This window comes from Xiphophorus maculatus, chromosome 19 (assembly GCF_002775205.1).
Source record: "Xiphophorus maculatus strain JP 163 A chromosome 19, X_maculatus-5.0-male, whole genome shotgun sequence".
NCBI classification, from domain to species: domain Eukaryota; kingdom Metazoa; phylum Chordata; class Actinopteri; order Cyprinodontiformes; family Poeciliidae; genus Xiphophorus; species Xiphophorus maculatus.
In genome coordinates this window covers 11702427-11724806 of record NC_036461.1, presented here as the reverse complement: position 1 = coordinate 11724806, position 22380 = coordinate 11702427, and the positions used below count along the sequence as shown (strand labels likewise).

The window sequence follows — 22380 nt, the reverse complement described above, 5'->3', positions numbered from 1 at the left end:
AAAAGATCTGGCTCCGTGACAAACAACATCACACAGCACCTCTGCTTCTTCTCACTGAGCAACAGCTGAGTGTAACATCCCTCACAGATCCCCCTCCTGTTTTTCACATTCACACACCCATCAGCTGGCTTCTCAAGGGGAAAGGGAGGGGAGTTACAAAAAAAAAAAAAAGATGTTCGCCTTAGTGTGAGGCAGAGCTGGGCAGGCTGTGGGAGTGACAGAGGGAGGGCAGGGTGAGAGGGAAGTTACAGTGCTCTGTTATTGCTCTCTGCCATTCCCTTCATGACCTGAAGAAGAACAGAGAGAGAACTGGATCGTGGCGCTTGTGATGGATCTTGGTGACAAGCTGTAGGAGAATCTATACGTAAAACACTTGACAAAAGGGATATAAGTGCGCATTTTTTTAAAGGATAACTCAAACCAGGGGATACAATATCAGGTAGGCTATCTTCTTATTTTCATTATGAAACTAATTGTTTTGAGTTTCTGCAGTAAGTCAATGAAAGCAACTCTGTATTAATCTGACATTCTAAAGAGCAGGCTGGTGTCCGTTTTACAAAGCCAATAAATCTTATTAAAAAAAACTTAATCTGAGCTGTGATAGAAACTTTTCAACAACAAATGAATGAGCAGCTATTCACAAACCACGTGACTAATTCATCGTAGTAATTATTCATTCAAGTAATATATGTATTCCAGCATTTTGAATTAATTTGCAATAATCTCCATAAGAAGACAAGTGACTGCTGGTTTTGTTAATATAACTTCTGCGTTGGTATTAAGAGAACACATAGAAAGTCATGACTGAAACATTTCTGAATGATTTGCACATGACTACATGAATAAGACCATTTAGTGCAAAGAATTTTCTGATTCACACGTGGGAGGAGAAGCGAATAATTCCGCCAGAGAAAGTGCTGGTGCTTAGTTGAGTATATGCTACATCATGTTTGGGAATGATATGCACTTGTACATGCATGCGACCTTTGCACCTCAACTCGCCCCCACACAGCCGCCGACACCTCTGCAGGACCATGAAGCAGACTGAATGACAAACAGCATCACTGAAGCTTAGACAACTGCCATTTTGTCACATAATAAACTGCAGTGCAGTTTTTGCTAGAACTGAGATGAACCAAAACAAAGTAGTGCTTACTTGTGAAATGGAAGACAAATAAGACATGATTTAATCTGAGTTAAGAAATTTGAAAAGTTTCTGCAATTGCATTCAGCTCCCTTTACTCCGATACCCCAAAATAAAAGCAAATGCAACTTATTGCATTCAGAGTTCACCTGTGTGTAATTTAATTTCAGTGAAGGCCTCAGTCATTTGTAGGAGATCATTAGTGGATAAATGTTATTGTAAAAACTTAGGAACACCATAGATGTACAAATCAGGGGTAAATATATGGTATTAGAGTTATCTTTAAAACAATCTCCCAAGCATCCAGGGAGCAGAATGTAGAACAAGCATGCAAAGACTGATAATTTGGGAGAATCATACTAATAATGAAACGTGGTGGAAGCAACTTACTGTAGGGACGCTTCTCCTAAGCAGGGACAATGAAGCTGGTCAGAATTGGTGAAAATAAACATTTAATTTGGAAAAGAAGCAGTGAAAATCATGCTTTAGTTTCCTTCCACCATACAATTATGTACTCCTTTGTGCTGATCCATCCTATGAAGTTCAACTAAAACACATTGAGGTTTGTGCTTGCAAAGTCACAAAATATGGAAAAGATCAAGGGAACTGAATACTTTTGAAAAGGCACTGTAGGCCTTGACAAGCTGCAGAAGGAGGACATCTTTCATCCTGAATATTTTCGGGGGTTGTAGTGACGCCAAAACGAATTCCATTTCATCCGCATGAAGTCATCCTCGTCTCAGAAGAGATGCATGGCTCCTGGGAGTCGCAGTTTGTCAAGCAGTTACATCACCTCGTCTCAGTAAGCCGAAAAGAAAATGTCAAGTTCAGCAAGACAGGAGGCTGCAAGGGTGGCTCCCACCCTCTGCAGCTTACATGGCCGCAGAGCACTCAGTGGTATAACAAGCAATAACTCAAAACCGAGAGAGGTGGTGTGGCCATATTTGCTTATTAACATTTTTGTGCTTGTCTAAGCTTTATTTGAGCAGAGTTTGTGAAGTTCAATCAGCTAAATGCTTGTCTCAAAAGACAGATTTGTGAATGTTTACTGGACGCTTATCTGGCCCAGGTCGAAAATGAATCAGTCTTACTGTAAGTCAATAATGTGAACTTTCTTTGAACTGAAACCAACCTGGATTAAAGCTTGGAAGTTTGCCAGAATCTATTGATTTAGGGGCACTAAATGTATCACTGGCTTACCTCACGGCATTACAATACCTGTGTGTCACCTGGGCTTTTATTTGTAAAGTGGCATAGTTTAGCAGTGACATTTTCTTTGCACCATCCATTCAAAGCCACAGCTCACTGTAAGAAACTTAGTATCTTCTTTGCATGCAAACTTTATCACTTTCATGCTCTCAGTTTTTAGTTTTTTTTTTTTTTTTTTTGCCTCATGCAGATATTTGCTTGTGCTTTCTTATGAGGGTTTGTGTTCTTCAGAGGTATAGGAGGAGGAGCTTGCTGCTGTCAGTGGTGGGGGTTCTCCCTATATGTCTGAAGGGCCTCACCAACAGCTGTCGGCGACACATGCGCAGCTCTCGTCATATAAGAGCCTCTAGTCTTTAAATTCCAAACATACAGTTTGGACACATTTGGAGGTTTCACAGAACAGTGGCACTCATAACTCATGCTAGCCATGGTTAAAAATAAGTCCCTGAACTCCATAGCAACCCAAGGTCTTCCCAAGACCATGTGATGTAAAATAAAGCATTTGGTGTTGTAAAAATTCTTTAAGACTCTCCAAATTGATCTATTATCGATGTCTTCTCGAAAGACAGTCTTTTAAACTGTTTGCGATCTGTAATGCTCTTCCTGAAAAACACAAGGTTTTGAATGCCATGTTCAGCGTTGCAGAATCATTCTGCAAGTGTCTGCCCCCTTGCAGAGTTTTGTTTCTCTTTTTTTATGTTATACTTAAACAGTTAAGTTTGTCAAAGTAATGTTAACATCACAAACCAAGGTAAATACAAAGTGCAGTTTTCAAATTATGATTCATTAAAACACAAACATTATCCAAGTCAATCTGGTTCTAAGTGGTAATGGCACCCTAAGCCAAATAACTGGTAATATCACTCTTGGTGCTGTCATCCCATCTGCATATCATCTCACTACCACTGACTATTAGGATGATGTTCTTTTTATGAAATGCTGTGTTTGTTTTAACAGAACACATACTTTTCCACTTCTTTCTCCCCAGTAAAGAGAATGTATTTCCAAAGGTCTTAAAGATCTTTGCAATGTTTGTTTTGGCAAATGTAAAGAGGAGCGTTTTTTTTTTTTTTTTAATCAGCAAGGATCTTGTTGGAACTTTTCTTGGGTGACATTCTAGCTCAGTGTCTTTCTTGTTGTTAAATCATGAACACTGATGGAAACTGAGGCACAAAAGGCCTTAAAGTCCTTTAGTTGCTGCTCTGGGTCTTTTTGTGACCTTCTGGATTTGTGGAGTGATTTTGGCAAGTCTGGCACTTCTAGGTTCCCCACTGCTTTGTCCATTAGGAATAATGGCACCCACTGTGCTTCACTGCACTCTAAAAGCCTTACAAACTACCATTTCTACACAGACTGGTGTTAGTGCATGATGTGTTGCTTTTTGAGATGTTCTACACCTTTTTATTTCTTGCTTCCAAGGATTATCTTATAGTTTACCTGTCAATGAGACACTTCATGCCTGCTTTCAAAATACACAATTTACTCATTGTGATGTGAAAATATGGTTTTACAATCCTTAGACAATAACATTTAGTGTAATTCTGGTTTCATTGGGGTTGTAATCTATCATAGTTAATTCCCAAATGGGCATCAGATCCGAAAAAAGAAAATATGATCCCTATTATGGATACAAATAGGCTTTGTCTCCTTAGAAACAAAAAACAACAAAGAAACAAGGGATGACTGGAGGCCGCTTGTGTATGTCTTGTGTATGCTGTAAACTGTTCCTGCCTTTCTATCAGCACATTACAACACAGAGAACACATGTCATGTTTCATGTTACTTTATTTGATCACTTAAACTTCCACCAAAGGGAGAAAATTGCTTCCATATTTCTCCCATCTAGTCTTTCAGAAGCATTTTTGTTGTGCTGGCAGGAAATGAGTCAATCATGACTGACTGACTGAACTAATGGTAGTTTCAAATTTCCCAATAATGTTACACATAATCATTCAGAAAAGAATAATAGGTCTCTAATAATTATTGCACTAAATGTTGTTTTTTTTCCTATGAGAGAATCCTTCACTGCTTACTATTTTATCTTATATTGATCCAGCTGGAAGCAATGCAGCAATTTGGAAATGCTGTGAAAAAGCAGTAAATAGTCAATAGTACAAACATGAAACAGTACAAATTGACAATTTCAAAACTTTGATTGGCTGTGGTTTGGAGATGTGGGGTGGTGGTTAACCAACTGTTAAATTGTCATTCCAACCCTTCCAGACAAAGATACTGTGAGTTAAGCAATAAAAGAACAAAACAAAAAAGGTTTAATTTTAAGTGAGAATTTCTGACCTCTAAAGGCAAAATTAAGTTGAATTATTTCAACTCATAATTGGTTGGAATCATTGTAGAAACTATGTTCATCATCTTTTTGTGTACTCTAAAATTATATGTCCTCTTTAATTCCAAGGTACTAATAGCAGGGTGTGTTTATGTTGTATCTTTAATACTGTGTATTATTCTGGACTTGTTTAGTTTTTAATGTTTAATTCTAAAATATTTGGATTGCTATCAACATCACACCTGCCAAATACAGTTCCATGAGTGAAATATTCATACCCTTTCAACCTTGACTCTTTATTAGGCTGCAACAACAACCCTTAATATATTCTGAAAATGAAAGAGGATGATTGAGCTATATGACAATATAGCTCATATAACTATATTGCAACACAGACATATTAATCACCTGAAAAAAGAAAGAGCATGGCACAATTCCATATCGGAGCCTGCATAAGCAATTTTAAAATTGTGTCTGAAAGAGGAATTTGGCATTAACTTTAAACTTGTGCACCTAACTTTTTCATTTATTTAAGCAGCATGTTTTATTATGGGTCTATACATGGAAACAGTAATTCAAATGTTTAATTACATCTCAATATTAACGTGATTTTGACTGGCACTGTACATGAATAACACTTTAAGACCTGACATGTAGCTAAGTTTTAGAACAAATGCGTGACCCCATGATGAGTTTGACTCATCAATAAGCTGCGTTGCTGTTTCTATTTATAATTCTTCCAAAACAGTTTCTTTGTTGGAAACATTTCTCCCTGAAGGTGCTAAAACAATCAAAATCTTGGATTTTAGAAAATGAATGACCCAATTCTGAACGATGAGTACAGAACATAGTTTATGGACTGTTAGCTTGAGGAGGGAGTAAACAACCAGGATTTTGATTTTGAGAATAAACATCATCAGGTAATAAGATTATTTCCGGTGTAGCAGCATTTTTCTTTCTCAGAGCCTGAGCCAGAAGAGAAAACATGAGACTTGCATGATTATTGCATTGCTTGTTACCATAAAGTCTGGAGAAATGAGATTGGTGATGCCCATGGGCATCAAAGTAAAAATGCTGATCAAAGCTGGAGCAGAAATGGCAGCGTCCAACCTGAATGCTGAATGTAGCAACCAAATGCTATTTTTACTGTTTTTATTCTCCACTGTTGGGATTTACAGCCAGCTTAGCACAGAGCCATTTTAAACCCCTAAAGTAAAATTTCAGCTGGATACATAATTATTACCCTTCTATTGGTCAACTATTTCAAACAACAAACATAAGTAATTTTGACATTAACATTTAGAATGTGCACTTATAACATAAAATCTGTTGCGAGGGAAACCCAGAGCAAAACAGAAACACAAATTGGGACTTATTAACAACAAAGCCTAGAATTCAAACCTAAGTCTTGCTTCACTCATTAGGGAAATAATAACTGCTGAAGCTACAGCTTCCTCTAGTAAGCAGATCAGTGACATGAGTAAATTACTACAAGATGAAACCCACCACCTGAGCTGACATTTTGCTGCAGCATGTCATGTCAGCATTAGTTTGAGTTATTATAGCAGTGAGCTATTAATAGAAGTCATGGTTACAAGACAAGCTGTAAAGGTTTGAGTTTTCACCTTTGAGTCCTTTTGACAGTTCAATTTGAGTAAAGTAAAAATGTGTAGTTTTCCACAGTTAAATCCAGGCCCCATGAGGCTGTTGGAAGTCTTGGCAAAGCAGATGACCACCAAGCTTTAAGAACAGGCTTCATCCTTGCATGCGCTTGATTTTCAGGTGGATTGACTTGGAGCTTTCTCTCTCATCCTAAGCCAGAATTTTGATTGAAATTCCCACATGTTGGCAGATTTTTGTGTTTTTCTTTTTCTCGGTATAGAACATCTTAAATGGGCCACACTGTCACGCACTCACTTGGAAATCTCATTCTTTTCCTTGTTTGATATGATTGTGGTTGTGATCCAACCAAACAACATCAACTAAATATTATTTTTATTCTTAATGTTAAATTCTTTCAGCTACTTTTCTTGGTGGTGAATAATTTTTTGACTTTCAAAGTCAGTTGACTTTTGCTGTTTACTAGCAATTACTGTATAGTTATTTTAACTGACCTGAAACAAGATAAATTTGGTCTGATTTAATTTCAGACAGTAAATAAGAAAGGTATGTCGTTTTACTCAGTGTACGTAAACTTCTGGTTTCGACTGTAACTGGCACAGAATAAAGTTGTGATGTAGTTATCAAATTATGCATAAACAAGTTTAAAAGTAAACTAAAATTAGGAGCAAACAAATTTTTTTAGCAACTGTTAGCAAGCCTTCCTTTTTTAAGCCTTGGATTTTAGGCACGTGCTTTGGTGGGGCACATATATAAAAATACTTGTATGTAACAGCTGAACTTGGGACCAACCTCATTATAGATCTGGGTTTCATTTTAAATTTAGACTCAGGTCTTGATCGTAGTCTTTTGATGGATTTTAGGAACTTCTTTCAAACTAAAGTTGCATTAGTTGCTAGCTAGTCAGCTGTGGCAATGATTTAGATGCCATGAATTTGTGTTGTTGGTGGGTTGGACTGGACTCTAGAGGCTCTGCTTTATAATCTACAGAGACAACTGGGAGTTTGGCATGCCAGACTGGAATGCAGGCAGCATGAGGCATAGAAATCCCTATGCTTCTTGAATGCAATGACCAATCAAGATGGATCAGACAGTTGAGGGATATTGATCACAATGATTTGTTGGACGATAAATGTGTTAAAAATGTCTTGCAAGAAAAGCCTGTGTGATAAAGGAACATTCCATTTATTTGTTCTTTGAAGTTTTACTGTACACAGCATTGAACATTAACTTTTACTGTTATAGCTCTCAGTTACAACCAACTCATTGCCCTGCTTGCTTTGCTGAACGAGTGACCCTGCAAAGTGAGATGGCCTGTTACAGTAGTTCTTCTGCATATTTCTGGCTTTATTCCACAAACTAAAAATAAACCATAAAGTTTCCAAGCCTGCATCAGGAATTTTGCTGCTTGTGCTGGGGCACTTTGCCCAAATGGGTGACATTACAACACACGTTTCCCCATTTGATTACACATGACCATTTTAATACCCTGCTCTATCTGGGAATGATTCAAACTCCCTGGTATGACATGAATTCTGCTACCAACACCTTTTACAAACTGGTGTGCTACAACCTTAGAAGCAATGTAAACTAGCCTGTAGCTGAAACTAATAGTTATAGTTAGGAATATGAGACTGAAATTAATCTCGAGCTATGAGCAAATCTTCTTGAAGCCACTGTGAACCTACTAACCTCCCAGGACTGACATAAAGACAGTAATTGAGGAGTTAAGGTGTACGTTTCCCTCTTTTTTACAGTTTGAAGTGAAAGACTCAAGCAATGTTGCAAAGCATCCTTTCAAGTCTTGTGCATGGGTTACGCTAACTGAAAACAGGTGAAATTAGAAGAGTTGTACTCCAAGGATCATTAAACTTCATTGCTTTCTTAACTTCCTTGACCACTTTCACACAGAAAGATAAACATTTCCCTTGAATTACTAAAAAGTAGTGAAAGACTCCCCTTTAATCTGTTTGAGATTGTAAGTAAGGAGTCTACTTCCTCTTTAGTTTATTCTCGTAGTTTTTAGAATGCTTTAAAATTTGCCTGACATTTCAACCAGTGGAAGAGGTCAGCCTAAATGTTATGCATGTTCTTTTGGGAAAATTCCTGACTTTACATAAGCTTGTTGAAATTTTGATAGCAAAGGCAGGATGCTTTGGTGGACTAGCAATAATCAGTAGGTGTCACATGTAAAATTACTTTTAAAGAGTGAGCACATGTTCTTGTCATTCAAATATGCTCACTTAAAGGGGCAGCTGAGGATCCCTGAAGTGAGCTGTTATAAATAAGTATAAGAAGTTAATATGTCACCTGAATGAGCTGTTGTAAATGATTATTAGCAGTTAATATCTCACCTGAGTGGCTAAGTCTCCCATTGTCTTTATTTAATATAAATCCAGATAAGCACGTAAAATAAAGTTAGGCAGCAGCCACCAATTATCTTGTTTTGTGAACTTGTACTGAGAACCATAGCATTGCAAGTGTTTCTGGATAGAGTAGTTGTCTAATACAAAACTAAGTCAGGTCATCTGTATTTATAACGTAGGTTATCTATTACGGGTAAAATATTAACCACTTTTAACAACATTTCATGACAAAAATTCTGAGCTGACACTTTAAGTGCGTATTTGAGGATGTTTTCCTTTACACTCTTTGCAGTGGAAGGTCACTTGCCCGTCCAATGGTTAGGTGTGGTATTTCATTAAATTTGGATGCTAAGGAATTCAGCTGTTGAACTAGATTTAAATAAGATTTTAAAACTGACAAAATGTTAAAGGTATATCTACAGTTGAAACCAGAAGTTTACATACACTAAATAAAAAGACACAAAAGCATTTTTTCTACACTCTGATATGAAATTAGAATACACTTTTCCCTTTTAAATAAATTAAGATTAGATATTTTATTTCTATTTGTTAAATGCCAGAACAATGAAAGAGAGATTTTCTGTAGCAATTTTTGCAACTTTGTTCAAAGTCAAAAGTTTAAATACACTAATATCACTCAGTTCCACTCTTTTAATGTCATCTTTGGAAGCTTCTGATAGGTTTATTGATAACATCTGAGTTAATTAAAGACATGTAATTTAAGGCATACCTGAAACACACTGCGTCCTTGTGTAACATCATGGGAAAGTCAATAGAAATCATAAATTGGGTTCATTCTTGGGTGCAATTTTCAGTGGCCTCAAGTTGCCTCATTCAGCTGTACAAACTATTATACGCAGGTGCAAACAAGATGGGAATGTCCAGTCATCTTCAGGAAGGAAACAGATTCTGTATCCAAGAGATGAGCATGCTTTGGTCCAAAATATGCATATTGGTGCATATTTCAGGTCAGACAACATGAAAAAATGCATGTTTCTTTCCATATAGCAATAATAATGCATTTTATTTGACAGCGCCTTTTAAAACACCCAAGGACACTTTAAAACATTAAAAACACAAATTAAACAGTAAAGAGATGGCTACGAGAAATAAAACCACAAAATAACTACACAATTAGAGTGAGAAGGCTAACTCTAACACATGAGTTTTGAGTTGTGCTTCGAAGGTCAGAAGAGAGTCAGTCTTATGGGTGTCAGGGGGAAAAGCGTTCCAGAGTTGGGGAGCAGAGTAAGAGAAGGCTCTTTTCCCCATGGTGCTGAGGTGGACAAGAGGCACACTGAGGTGGAAATAGTGTAGGTAAGTGTCTGGTTTCAACTGTAGCAAAACCCCAACAGGCTGAGAACTGAGACAAGAGACTAGGTAAATTTATTTAGACCTTCTTGTTACTTGATTTACTCTCAAGATTCAGACAAAATGTTTTCCTGTCAGCAAATAGGACTCATGAGCATCACAGAATCACTTCCAGATTAAAAACACTCAACACGAGAAACACAAATCTTGTGAGCTGATTTGATGCATAAAGAAAACAGTTACACACTGACTGGACACCAACAACACACAAACAAATCTTTATGCCAGAGATAGAACAAAGATTCTATCTGATATTTACATCATGGTTGCATCTAAGTAATATGTGTGTTTGTCATTAGGTTAAAAGTAGGTCAACCAGGCTGCAAATAGGGAGTTTTGTGAGGAAGTTACTTGAGGCCAAAGTCATAAAGCTCTCTGTAAATTGTGACAATGCAATAAAATAATGAGAACAACTGACTCAGACTGACCTTTTTGCATGTTATAATGTTCAAAGGTAGGTAGTGAATTATATCTACTTTTATTAAAAAATGTACAGTACTTCAAGGAACAGTTTATTGGCACCATACATTTTCCTCTGTTTATGTAATAATAGTTTTACTGTTGTTATACACAATTTTCTAAACAAATTACATGTGCATACAATATGTATTCATCCCCATTTACATTGATGCTTCTAAAATAAAATCCATTGCAACCAATTAGTCCTAATTAGTAAAGAGAGCCTAATTTTGTGTTGCAGTATAAATGAAGTCATTGTGTAAGGGTTTTCTGGGTTTGTTAGAAAATTTTAGTGATCAAATTAGAGACAGACCTGCACCAAAGGACACGGTGGTGAGGTCAGAGGGAAGGTTGTGGAAGGATGGCTTATAAAATAAGATCCTAAACCTGGAATATCTCACAGAGATCCGTTTAATCCGTCTTCTGAAAACAGAAAGAGTAAGGGACAACTTTGAACCTACCAAGATATGGCCATGTATCTAAATTGATAGGGCAGCATTAACCAGGTAAGTAGCTAAGAGGTCTGAGGTAACTCTGAATAAGCTGCAGAGATTCACATTCTACAAACTTTTTTGTTTGTTGAGTGTGGTAAGAAGAAAGTTACTACTGAAAGAAAGCCACGAGAAATGTTGGTAATGGTTGTGAAAATAAAATGAAACCCAAATAAAACCTTCTGGCCTAAACTAAAATACTATTTGGTAGAAGGCTGACACATTATTCCCATGGTGAAACAGGGTAAAGGCATCATCATGCAATAGAAATAATTTTCTTCAGAATTAACAGAGAACATTAAAGTTTAGTTTAAACATAACAAAATGTGAAAACGTTAAAGTAATGTGTTTATATGAAATGATCTGAAGTTAAAAAACAAAATACCAAAAGCATGAAAAGGAAAGAAAGTTTCAGAAACAAATAAATATGTGGGAATAATAAGGTAAATATGTTCTTCCAACAAAATTTCTTCTTCTTCTATCCTCAATCCAGGGAAGATGAGGTCCAAAAGCAATGGGGTGGAAAGCCAAAACGACGGCGTCCTTGGTGTTCCACCAGGTGATCATGACATAAATGAAGAAAAGGACGTGGGTCTGCCTGTGAAGACCCTGAAGGCCAAAGTTCAGCAGAAGGAAGGTGAGGACGAGGTTGAAGTGATCTCTGATAAAGAGAAGCTGCTGTTGGATTCCACAGAGACTGGAGACAAAACAGGAATCATCACAGATCTGTCTAAACAGGATCTGCTGAAACTGCTGGGAATCATGGAGGGTGAAGTTCAGGTAGGACATCTCTTTGTTTTTCTCATTGTGTATCTGAGCTGGAGCGCAATCTGAGAACTTTACAAAGCTGGCAACAAACAACATACCTGGAAATGTCATTGTAGTTGAATGCATTCATTTTAGGTGATTGCACTGCAATTTTAGCACAATAGCTCTATCTTGTGGTTGAAAATGGCAGTTTAAAATGCCTAAAGAAACCACAGGTAAAAGATACGCTCCTGAAAATATGCTCTGTTTCAGATTTATTTTGAGAAAAAAATGCAAGTGTTTAAATGTATTTCATTGCATAGACTGAAATAAAATATAATATTATGTTTGTATCTGTTTGTTTTCAGGCCAGGGAAGATGTAATCTTCATGCTAAAATCCCAACAAACTAGTCCAGAAACCCTTGAGTCACAGTACGGATGTGCCGTACCTGCCTCAGCCCTCAAAGCACTACAGAGGGACAGCTTCATCACCGGCACAAAGCCGGATAATCACAGTGTCTATCAAAAGCCAATGGTTGAGGTTGGAATGATTTCTTTATATTTCATTAAACTTGTATTTTGCGTTTTGGATTCTTCTAAAACTCTGCTGATAAAGAACCTGACAAAACCTTTTGATTTAAGAGTAAATTTAAATAAATTTCAGTACGAATTTTCTCCTGATTTAAAACTAATAACTGTTCTCTCATAACCTGCTTTGTGTTCATGTCTCAGCTGAAACGTCTGCAGGAGAAGCACAAGGACACAAACCGGCGGATGCTGGGTCAACTGCTGCTGGCTGAAAAGTGTCACCGCCGCACCGTCCATGAGCTGGAAATAGAGAAACACAAACATGTTGACTACATGAATAAGAGCGATGACTTCACAAACCTCCTGGAGCAGGAAAGAGAAAGGTGAGGGCAGAGAGGAAACAACTGCGTACCATGACTGAGATAGCTGAGGTCGACATTGGATGGTTTAAACGAAACGAAAAGCTTCACTGAATTTATTTATTTTTTAAAAATGTTTGTATTTTATCAGGATTTTAATCTGATGGACCATCACAAAGTAGTGTAGTAGAAGGAACACAAACATGGTTTTGGCATATTTCAAAACAAAATTAAAGAAATGTGACATGCATATGCATTCAGCCCTCCTGTCTGTGCCCCTCAAAAAAGTCTCTAAACCAAAAATAAATGAATTCTTCAAGGCTTCACCCTGTGATGGCCTCAGACAGATCAGGTCAGGGATAAAGTTAAAGGGAATTTCAAATCAGAGGTTCTTAAAAAAAACAAACAAACAAAAAAAAAACAGTATTCCTAGCTCTGAATAATTGAGAGTGCAATGTCTCATTTCCACTCTAAAAATAAGTTTGGCACAACTGCAGCGATAACAAGATATGGTCATACACCTCAACTGACCAGAACATCTGAGAATGTGTGAAAGATATCTTCGCCAAGCTGAAATGTGTGGCTTCCGAGAGGATGAGATTACTGGAGGTCAGGTTAACAAAGAAGATGAGAAAGTGGATGCAGGGAGGAGATGAACAGATAAGAGAATTAATAAAAGGTGACATCCTTACCAAGTTCAGGAACAGGCCTCCTGGAAAGAGTCGAAATTGACGAGGAGTTGACTGAGGAAGCAACTTCCAAATAAGGATGAAACCTTAACATTCATGTTAAGGTTTCACTGAGCTCAAAGAAACTATTTGATAGAGTCTTCTTGTGAATTAAAGCCCTTCTAATTAAAACAATTTAAAGATGAAAGCTCTGTCTTGTTAAAATCTCAATCAGACACTATTGTCTACTTTCCCACTTTGAGAGATGGAGACATTGTAACTATATTTAGAGGTTAATAAAAGTTTTGCTATGCAGTCATTGCTACAGCTAAGTAGCTTATAGACAGAATTCAGATGTACAACAGGTATGAGAGAAGTGAAAGAATAATAGTCAAATAATCCACTTGTAGCACTTTGGACAATCTCTTCTTTGAGAAAGGGGAAAATATAGACTGAAGCTAAGCAGTTCCCATTTCAGGCAAAATTAACCCTGCAATAAATGATATTGAGGAAATTTGTTGTGATGCTTGGCACACACGTGTGGATAATGTCAACACTTTATCACGTAAAGATAGAAATGAATCAGGAGCCAAAACTCATAGAAAAAAAAAGTTATTGGAAAGCTGGAAATGCAGAATGAGAACGCAGGACCAGTGATACCCCCCCTCCCCCCTCCCCACCACAAAATTTAGAGTTATTTAAAGATACTGGAAAAGTGTAATTTATAAAGAATACAAAACTGTGCCTAACTGACATTCTTTCAATTTAAGTAAAATGTGAACAAATTGAAATCTGAAGTAACCTACATATTTTACAAGTAAATAGAAAGAATGATTAGAGATAAAGATAAGCAACTTTATCTTTAGGTATAGCAGTGTTATATGCAGCTAAATTACAAAATAATCCTTGACATCATGGGTGGGGCTTTGGGAACTAAACACAGCAGCAAGTTCCTGATAAAATGTGTTATATTATAATAGCAAGCAAAAATGTTGCAATCTATCAAGGTTGAGACTGTTTTGCTGACTACAATGTTGCTAAAGGAAAATAGTTTCCAAAGACCAGAATAGGTTTCTGAAATTCTTACTGTTGGCCAGCAGGGGGTGACATTTATACGGGAAAACTGTAAAATACAAGACTGTACAATAAACGTCCCTGTCATGTAGATACAACAATTGTTAAATGCAATACTCCAAAATGGCTGACTGATGTGTTTTTATAATGTTGTTCAAGTATCAAACCAATCTGTGGATAAAATGGTCTCATTCTTGCAGAGGTTGGTTTCTGTTATTCTCAAAGTGAAGAGGCTGTAGAAATAGAATGGATTAGTCCCGAGTTACAGTCTCATCTACTGTTCCTTTGCTTGTTGTATTAACTTGACTATAGCTGTTTTCTATAATTAACGATAGTTTCAATGAGGCAGGTCAAAAATTCCACAATAACAGATAAATTAATCCCGTAAAATTATATATCAATTCATAATAATTTTAATTGTTTAAGGATTATAATTAAATCTTTCAGTTTTTAATAAATAATGACTAATTGGTCATCTTATGTTTTTAGTTTATGTTTTTATGTGAAATATCAGAATTGTCCATCCAGATATGCCCTATTTAAGTTCTCCGTATCTTAAGCATCACAAAAGCTCCAAAGTCAAAGTCAAAATGTGGAAAATTCTTTTCAGTTCGGTTTTGAGAAAAAATTCCAAAGTGCAGTCCAAAAACTCAATGTTGTACTTAATTGAGTCTATGTCAAAAGATGGGCTTGAAAAACAGATTCAGTAGGTTTGAGACAAGAACATGTTTCAATCATTAATTTCTGTTTTGACATTTTGCTCTCAAGAGAACATCACGGTCTCACACTTGTCAACATATTCCTCACCAGACATCTGAAAGTGAAGAAAGAAGGTTAGTGGTTTTGTGCCAAGCATCTGGAGGAATGAAGTGATTGGGCATAGAGGGAGCTGTTTCTGAGTGGTAGCCGTCAGCCATTAATGCCTTTTCAGACAACAGAGCAATTTATGTGTCAGGATGTGAACATCTCTAAGATGGAATGTATGTGGGTTGACAGAAGAGACAGCTACAGCTGAAAGGAGTTTCAGACTCACGCAAATGAAATAAAAATTTTCCTAACCTCCTTAATCCTTAAACAAAAAATTGCACAACTTCCGCTTTATTATAGTACACTATTCCTCACATCCAAAGTTTTTCTTTTGGACAAGTCATTATAAATATTAAAATTTTGGGGGGGGGGGCTAAGAGAGAAGCAAGCAGTTCCTCTGAATAAATTCCCCAGGGAACGTGAGATGAAATGTTGTTTTGTGATTTAAAAGAATGTTTTTCAATGCATGCCAGGATGTGGATCACACCTGTGTTTGCCGTTTGTGTCACGCACACAGTTGTCTAAGATATTGAAATCATTATTTGACAATAACTATGTAGCCCCCAAAAATATTTTAAAAGTATTCAAATAAAATTGCTTATTGCTTAAACAAGGTTTATGAATGTATACTTTCCCTTCTTAGTGTTTTAATATTCCATAGCAGGTAATTCTTTCATAGCAACAGTAAACCACAGTTCTTTTAATGACCTGACCATTAGTCTCAGATAGCACTGACATCATTGCTTCAGCCTCTTCCAGGACAGTAAGTTTAGACTGGCGATTCCTTAAATTTAAAACCCATCTCACCCATCTCACCGTGTAAGTATGAATTTTATGAGCAGCACAAATCTACATGGCAACTGGCGCATTAGCCAGGGTTGGTAATCCTAACTGGCAACAAAAGCTACAACTTATTTTGCCTAGTGATAAAGTGCAAGTGGAAAGAAAAGGATAAATGGCTTTTAAAATCTAAAATTAAAAAAGAATTATTGTTAATTTGTAATAACTTATTTTTGCTCTCTTTACAAATATAAGGCATTTCCAGCTTTACTTTTTATAGAGACTAAAATATTTATCCATTCTTCTTTGCAAAATACCTCAGGCTCAATTTGACTGAATGTCAAATGAAAATTTCAGGTGGATTTATTTCCGGACTTTGACTAGGTCATTCTAACACATAAATATACTTTGAGCTAAACCATTCCATTGTAGTAGTGGCTGTCTGATTAATGTTTCCCTGATGGAAGTGGAACGTCCATCTCTTTTTCCAGACTTTCAATTTGTCTTCCAGGATTGCCCTATATTTAGCTTTCCTATCCCTGATGAAAAAAAAAGCAATTCCCATACCCTGACACTGCCACCACCACGTTCTGCTGTGGAAATGCTGTGTTCAGGGTGATGTGCAGTGTTAGTTTTTCCACCACATTTTTGCTAAATGGCTTGTGGTGAACTGAATATGTTAAGGCTTTTTCTCAATAATGATTCTATTCATGGTACTTTCACATAAGACACAGATTGCTGGAGGGCAGAGCTGATAGTTAAGCCCAATAACAGATGATGCCACCTGAACTGTGGATTTCTGTAGCTCCTCCAAAGTTACCTTAGACCTCTTGACTGCTTTTCTGAGTTTTGATCTCCTTACTCAACTTATTAGATTAGGTGGACAGTCACATGGTGGTAGGTGTGCTGTACTCCTTCCATTTTTTTCAAATGATGAATTGAACATTACTCGTTGAAATGTTCAAAGCTTGGGATATTGTTTTATAATCTAATCATGATTTAACTTCTCAACAATTTTCTCCCTGACCTGTCTACTGTGTTCCTTGGTTTTCACAGTGCTTTTTTCCCCACCAATTTTCTCTAACAACCATCAGAGGCCAATAGCCATTCTTATACAGAAATTAAATGCTGATTTATAAATCAGTATTAAGGGGGCTGTGTGCTTATACACAGCACTCATTGAATTTTTATTTGTGAACCATTTCTGAAAACCTTGTCTCATTTTCTTTTCTCTTTGCAATTATGCACCATTTAAGTAGGTCTATTAAATAAAATCCCAGTTAGATTTATTGATGTTTGTGGTCATAATGTGACAAAATGTTGACATGTTTAAGGGGTATGAACAAAAGCACTACAGGTGATTAAGGATATAAATGCACTTAAAAGTTTAGTTTAGTTTTGAGTTGCATTTATTCACAAAGATGCAACTCTGCTGAATACTACAACCAGAAATAAATCTGCCTGGCAACAGTCTAAGCATTGTGTTACCTAAGGTGATTGGTTGTACTTTTCTAGATGTTCCTCACCTCAAGGGAATCATTCAGCTTATCTGGTTTCCTCATCACATATGAGGAAAACATTGCAGGGAAAGCTATTGAATTTTCCCCTGAAGTAAAGCTAGTGCACACATTCTCTTCTTCCGCCTGTGCTACTCTGGCAAAAGATCTCCTAACATTTTTCTACACTGAGATACAACTTGATTTCGCCAAACATGGACAAAATGCTGATGTTTTTACTCTGTTTAATGGTGCACCTTTTTGAATTGGCCTCATAGTGGCAAAATTTTTGGAAAACATGCAAAACTGAGGGGAGTTCTGTTGAACACTTCCTATGAAGCAAACAGTAGATCCACCCCCTGTACTTTGTTCGTTGCAGAGCAGCACACACTGTCACACACTTCACTATCTATAGATGTGGTTACACCCCTCACTACAGGTTCTACAGAGGAGCTTAGCTGTAGTTTTTTTTTCTTTTTATACTGCTGAGAACATTATTGGAATGTCACAGTAACAAAATCAGCAGGAAATGGTGGCTTCAGCATTTTTTCAGCACTGTGATAACGATGGTGGCAAACAATCTTATTTTTTTTGCTTGCAGATCATCTTTAGTTGGTAAGTTCTGACTTGGCACTGAAGTGCTGGCACAAGTTAAGTTGAACTTTCAGTGTTTGCTAAAGATACCTTGTCTTCCTTGTTGTGTTATGAACCAAATTAGGCTGTTCTAATTTGGTTCATTTTGCAATGCAAAAACTGTTCACTTTGAATAATGTATTAGAGTCTCCCTGGAAGTGGAGACGCAACTGCTTTGCATGCATTTTGTTGGAGTGTGCCCGGTATGAAAGCTGGGCATGAGCAGCATAGAAAGAAGCTGAGAGAAAAGACCACAGCGTGGTGAGGGGGCTGTTAGCAGAACTTACACTCACAGTTTGTGTTCAGAGTGTATATCCTATCAGCAGGAGGTAAGCAGCACTAAGGAATGGGGGCAATAGAGCAGATTTTTACATTTCACTATGTTCTTTATTCTCAAACTGTAAGTTTTCATGTTGAAATTGTATCTTTAGAAATAATTTGTCTTAATGGTAGATTCACTTAATTTGAGTGGTAGCTGATTAGACATTCCCAGGGTGTATGCTGCATTACAAATAAAAAGTTCTATCCAGACATAATGAAACATGTTATAGTCACAGATGACAACTTAAAAATTACATTTGTATATACTTAAAATTAAAAGTTATTAAAACATCAAAATCATTGTTTTTTTCTCTCTTAGACTGAAGAGGTTGCTTGAAAACGAAAAAGCCTATCAAGCAAGGAAGGAGAAGGAGCACTCCAAGCGTCTGGCCAAAGTGCGAGAGGAGCTGGTGAAGCTAAAGTCCTTTGCATTGATGTTGGTCACTGAACGGCAACAGCACCTTGAGCAAATGGACCAACAGAGCCAGCGGGTTCTAGAGATCAGCCTGGAGCTCCAGCAGCGGGACCATGCACTTAATGAAGCCAAAGAGCGTGCTCAGGAGGATGGTCATAGAGTGCAAAGCCTAGAGGCTGAGCTAAAGGAGAAATCTTGTAGGATCACCCAACAACATGAAGAGATGAGTGCCAAGCTGTCCAGTCAGGAGCTCCACAATCGTCAGCTTAATGTCAAAGTTTTGGAGCTTACACACAAAGTGGAGGAGCTAGAAGAAAGCAACAAGACCTTGAGAAAATCTGATGAGGAAATGCAAGAGTTAAGGGAGAGCATCAGCAAAGGGGAGTATGGCAGCTCTAACTTGATTGTTGAGTTGGAAAACCTGCGAAAGAGAGTGCATGAGATGGAAGGAAAGGATGAAGAGATAACAAAGACAGAGAATCAATGTAAAGAGCTAAGAAAGAGACTAGAAGAGGAGAATAGTAAGAGCAAAGACCTAAGGCTGGAAGTAGAGAGGCTTCAAAACAGAATGATGGATTTGGAAAAACTGGAGGAAGCATTCAGTGTTAGCAAAGCTGAGTGTGCACAGATACAAACTGCTTTAGAAAGAGAGAAAGACCTGACCAAAGAGCTTTCAGATGAGGTTGTAGCTCTCAAAATTCGAATGAAGGAGCTTGAGTCATCAGAACTCAAATTGGAAAAGTGTGAGCTAACACTTAAGGATGACCTGCGAAAGCTTAAGTCCCTGACAGCTGCACTAATGGATGAACGAAAGACACTGGTGGAAAAAGTAAAGTCAGAGGAAAAGAAAAGAGAGGATTTGAGCAAGGTTGTTAAACTTGAGCAGGGTCGGGTGATGGAGGTGACCGAAAAACTGATAGAAGAGAGCAAAAGGTTTCTAAAATTAAAATCTGAGATGGAATCCAAAGTTGAAACTTTAACCAAAGAGAAAGGGGAGCTCAGTACTAAGCTAGCTTGTCAAACTGATCAAACTGAGGATCTTACTTTCAAGATAACCCAAATGAAAAGGAGGCTAGACATGCTTGAACAAGAAGAAAAGCTATCTGCGAGGAATTCAGTTATGTGTGATCTAGGAAAAATCACTGATCCTGAAGGGAAAGAGAACAGCAAAGTTAAAGAGTTAACATTTGAAATAGAAAGTTTAAAAAACCGTCTGAAACAACTGGAAGTAGTCGAGGGAGACTTGATTAAGACAGAGGACCAGTATGATATTTTAGAGAAGAGGTTCAAGACTGAACAGGAAAAAGCAAATGATCTTTACCAGCAAGTGGAAGAAATGAAGAATCAGATTGCACGAAACAAAGCTATTGAAAAAGGGGAAGAAGAAAGCAGAGAAGAAGACCTTCGACAGAGATGCAAAAGAGAGGAGGTCAAAACTAGAGAACTACAAGCTGATGTGATAGCTCTCAAGGAGAAGATCCATGAACTGATGCACAAAGAAGACCAGCTATCTCAGCTTCAAGTGGACTTCTCTGTATTACAACAAAGATTCTTAGAAGAGGAAGAGAAGGTCAAGAACATGGGCATGGAGGTTTTTCATCTCACCAAAGAACTAGAGTTAACTAAGCGCCAAAGCCGGGCACTTCGACCCAGCTTAAATGGAAGGAGAATAGTGGATGTGGCTATCACATCCACTGCAGTGCAGACAGAGCCATCACCTACTGAATCAGGAGAGGAAGATACACCAGCTGTGTTTATCAGGAAGTCTGTTCAAGAAGAGAATCACATCATGAATAACATCCGACAGAAATGTCTGAAGAAGCCTGAAAAAGGTAATGCAGTTGAGCGATGCTCTTCATCTAGTGGTGATTTTAGTATTAAAAAATCCTGGATTCCTTGGATGAGGAAAAAGGACAACACTCCTCAAGAGCCCAACATGGAAAAGCCTCTCATTATCAATGGGGAATCAGTTTCTTCTAAATTGACCATGCCTCAAAACCAAGGGCAACCTTTACACATCCGGGTAACACCTGATCACCACAACAACACGGCCACACTGGAAATCAGCAGTCCAACCACTGATCAAATTTTTCCAAATGCAGCTCCCCTTAGCCCTAACCCATCTCAACCAAAATCCAGAATTACTATCATTCCCACCTACTCTGTGCCAACCACCCGGAGAAAGACTCCTACTGGATCTCAAGGCCCTGCAAGAGCCAAGTCCCCAGTCACAATCACAACCATATCTAGGGCCAAATCTCCAGAAACTATCCGGAACTCTTCTTCTACCTCAGTAAGGCCCCTTTCCCCAGTTTCGGTTATGACAGTGAGCACCGCTGTAGTGCCTGATACATCTGCCTCCCCAGAGCCCCAGGAGATGACCATGGGCCGGGCTGTGTTCAAGGTTACCCCTGAGAAGCAGATGGTCCCAATTCCTATCAGAAAGGGCCACAACAATGCAAACATCATCACCTCTACAGATGAAAACAAGATTCATATTCATCTAGGTAACAGTATCTCCCCAAAGATGGTAGTCAGACCAGTAGCTAGTGTAGCAGAAAGCAAAGAACTGACCCTGTCAACGGGGACAGTTTTGCGTTCACCTCGCCAGATCACCACAACTGCTACCAGGAATGTGCAGAGTAAAGTGACAAGCAGCATTACAATATCCAATGTGACATCCACGACTTCAAGATCCATCCAAAGCACGGTACGTTTTAGTTTAATATAGATGTTTTTAGCATTTAGTAGCTACATTTTTTCATGCTTTAAATGTTGTGCCTTTGTTTATTTTATGGTTGTTTAAAAAAAAAAATTCTCTTGCGCTTGAATATTTTTTGTCTTTGTTTACACTTTATTACCTGATCATTTCTACCCTTTGCAAAACAGATTGGCCATGATGTCCAGTCACCTCGCACAGGACTTACCCGTATACCAATGTCCAAGAGCCTCAAGACAGGAAAAACTGCATTAGGATCCACAGGAATCTCAAGTGGAATGAAAGTTGAGACTCGGACAGAAAGTCAGTCCATGAGGGTTGAGGTCAAAAAATCTGCTGTGAATAGCAATACATCACACAATGGAGGGAAATTGTGAAAATACAAATTGAAGGGTCTGGTGATAAGTCACGCAGATAAAAATCCTTAATTTTCCAACAAGAAACAGCTGCAAAAACTGCAAAACGGAGCAAAAAGTATAGTTTTATATTTTAACTGTTTTTTTTACTTATCTCTCATCAATTACTGTCTTTTAGATGTGAAAGATTTTATATGAAAAGAAATGGTATATCTGTGATTGCTATGTAACTAAGTTCTTTTGCTTTTACTGGTTGTCACAAATGTTTTTTTTTTAATATATGTTTTGTAAGATCACATTATAGAAACTATACATTGTTTTTGATAAATTAAGTTTTTAAGTGTTTTGGCTTGTATTTTTGGGTTCATAATTTTCTTGCTGTAAAGATATTTTTACAAAAGCATTTTTAATAAATATTAAGCAAGAGAACAGTGTAATATTATCATCACTATTATTATTACAATTATAATCACAGACATATTTTAAATAAAAAATGGCAATGGCAGCTGTGTTCTTCAAATCGCTTGTGACA

General features: G+C 37.5%; 1 protein-coding gene across 1 annotated transcript; it reads left to right on the top strand.

The window, feature by feature from the left end:
- The first annotated feature begins 292 nt into the window (after positions 1 to 292).
- Positions 293 to 22337, top strand: filip1 (filamin A interacting protein 1). The gene is made up of 6 exons (XM_005799194.2): positions 293 to 439; positions 11438 to 11724; positions 12060 to 12233; positions 12425 to 12603; positions 18678 to 21483; positions 21663 to 22337. The coding sequence occupies exons 2-6, from the start codon at positions 11443 to 11445 to the stop codon at positions 21867 to 21869; spliced, it is 3648 nt and encodes a 1215-aa protein (XP_005799251.1). The 5' UTR covers positions 293 to 439; positions 11438 to 11442; the 3' UTR covers positions 21870 to 22337.
- Positions 22338 to 22380: the final 43 nt, after the last annotated feature.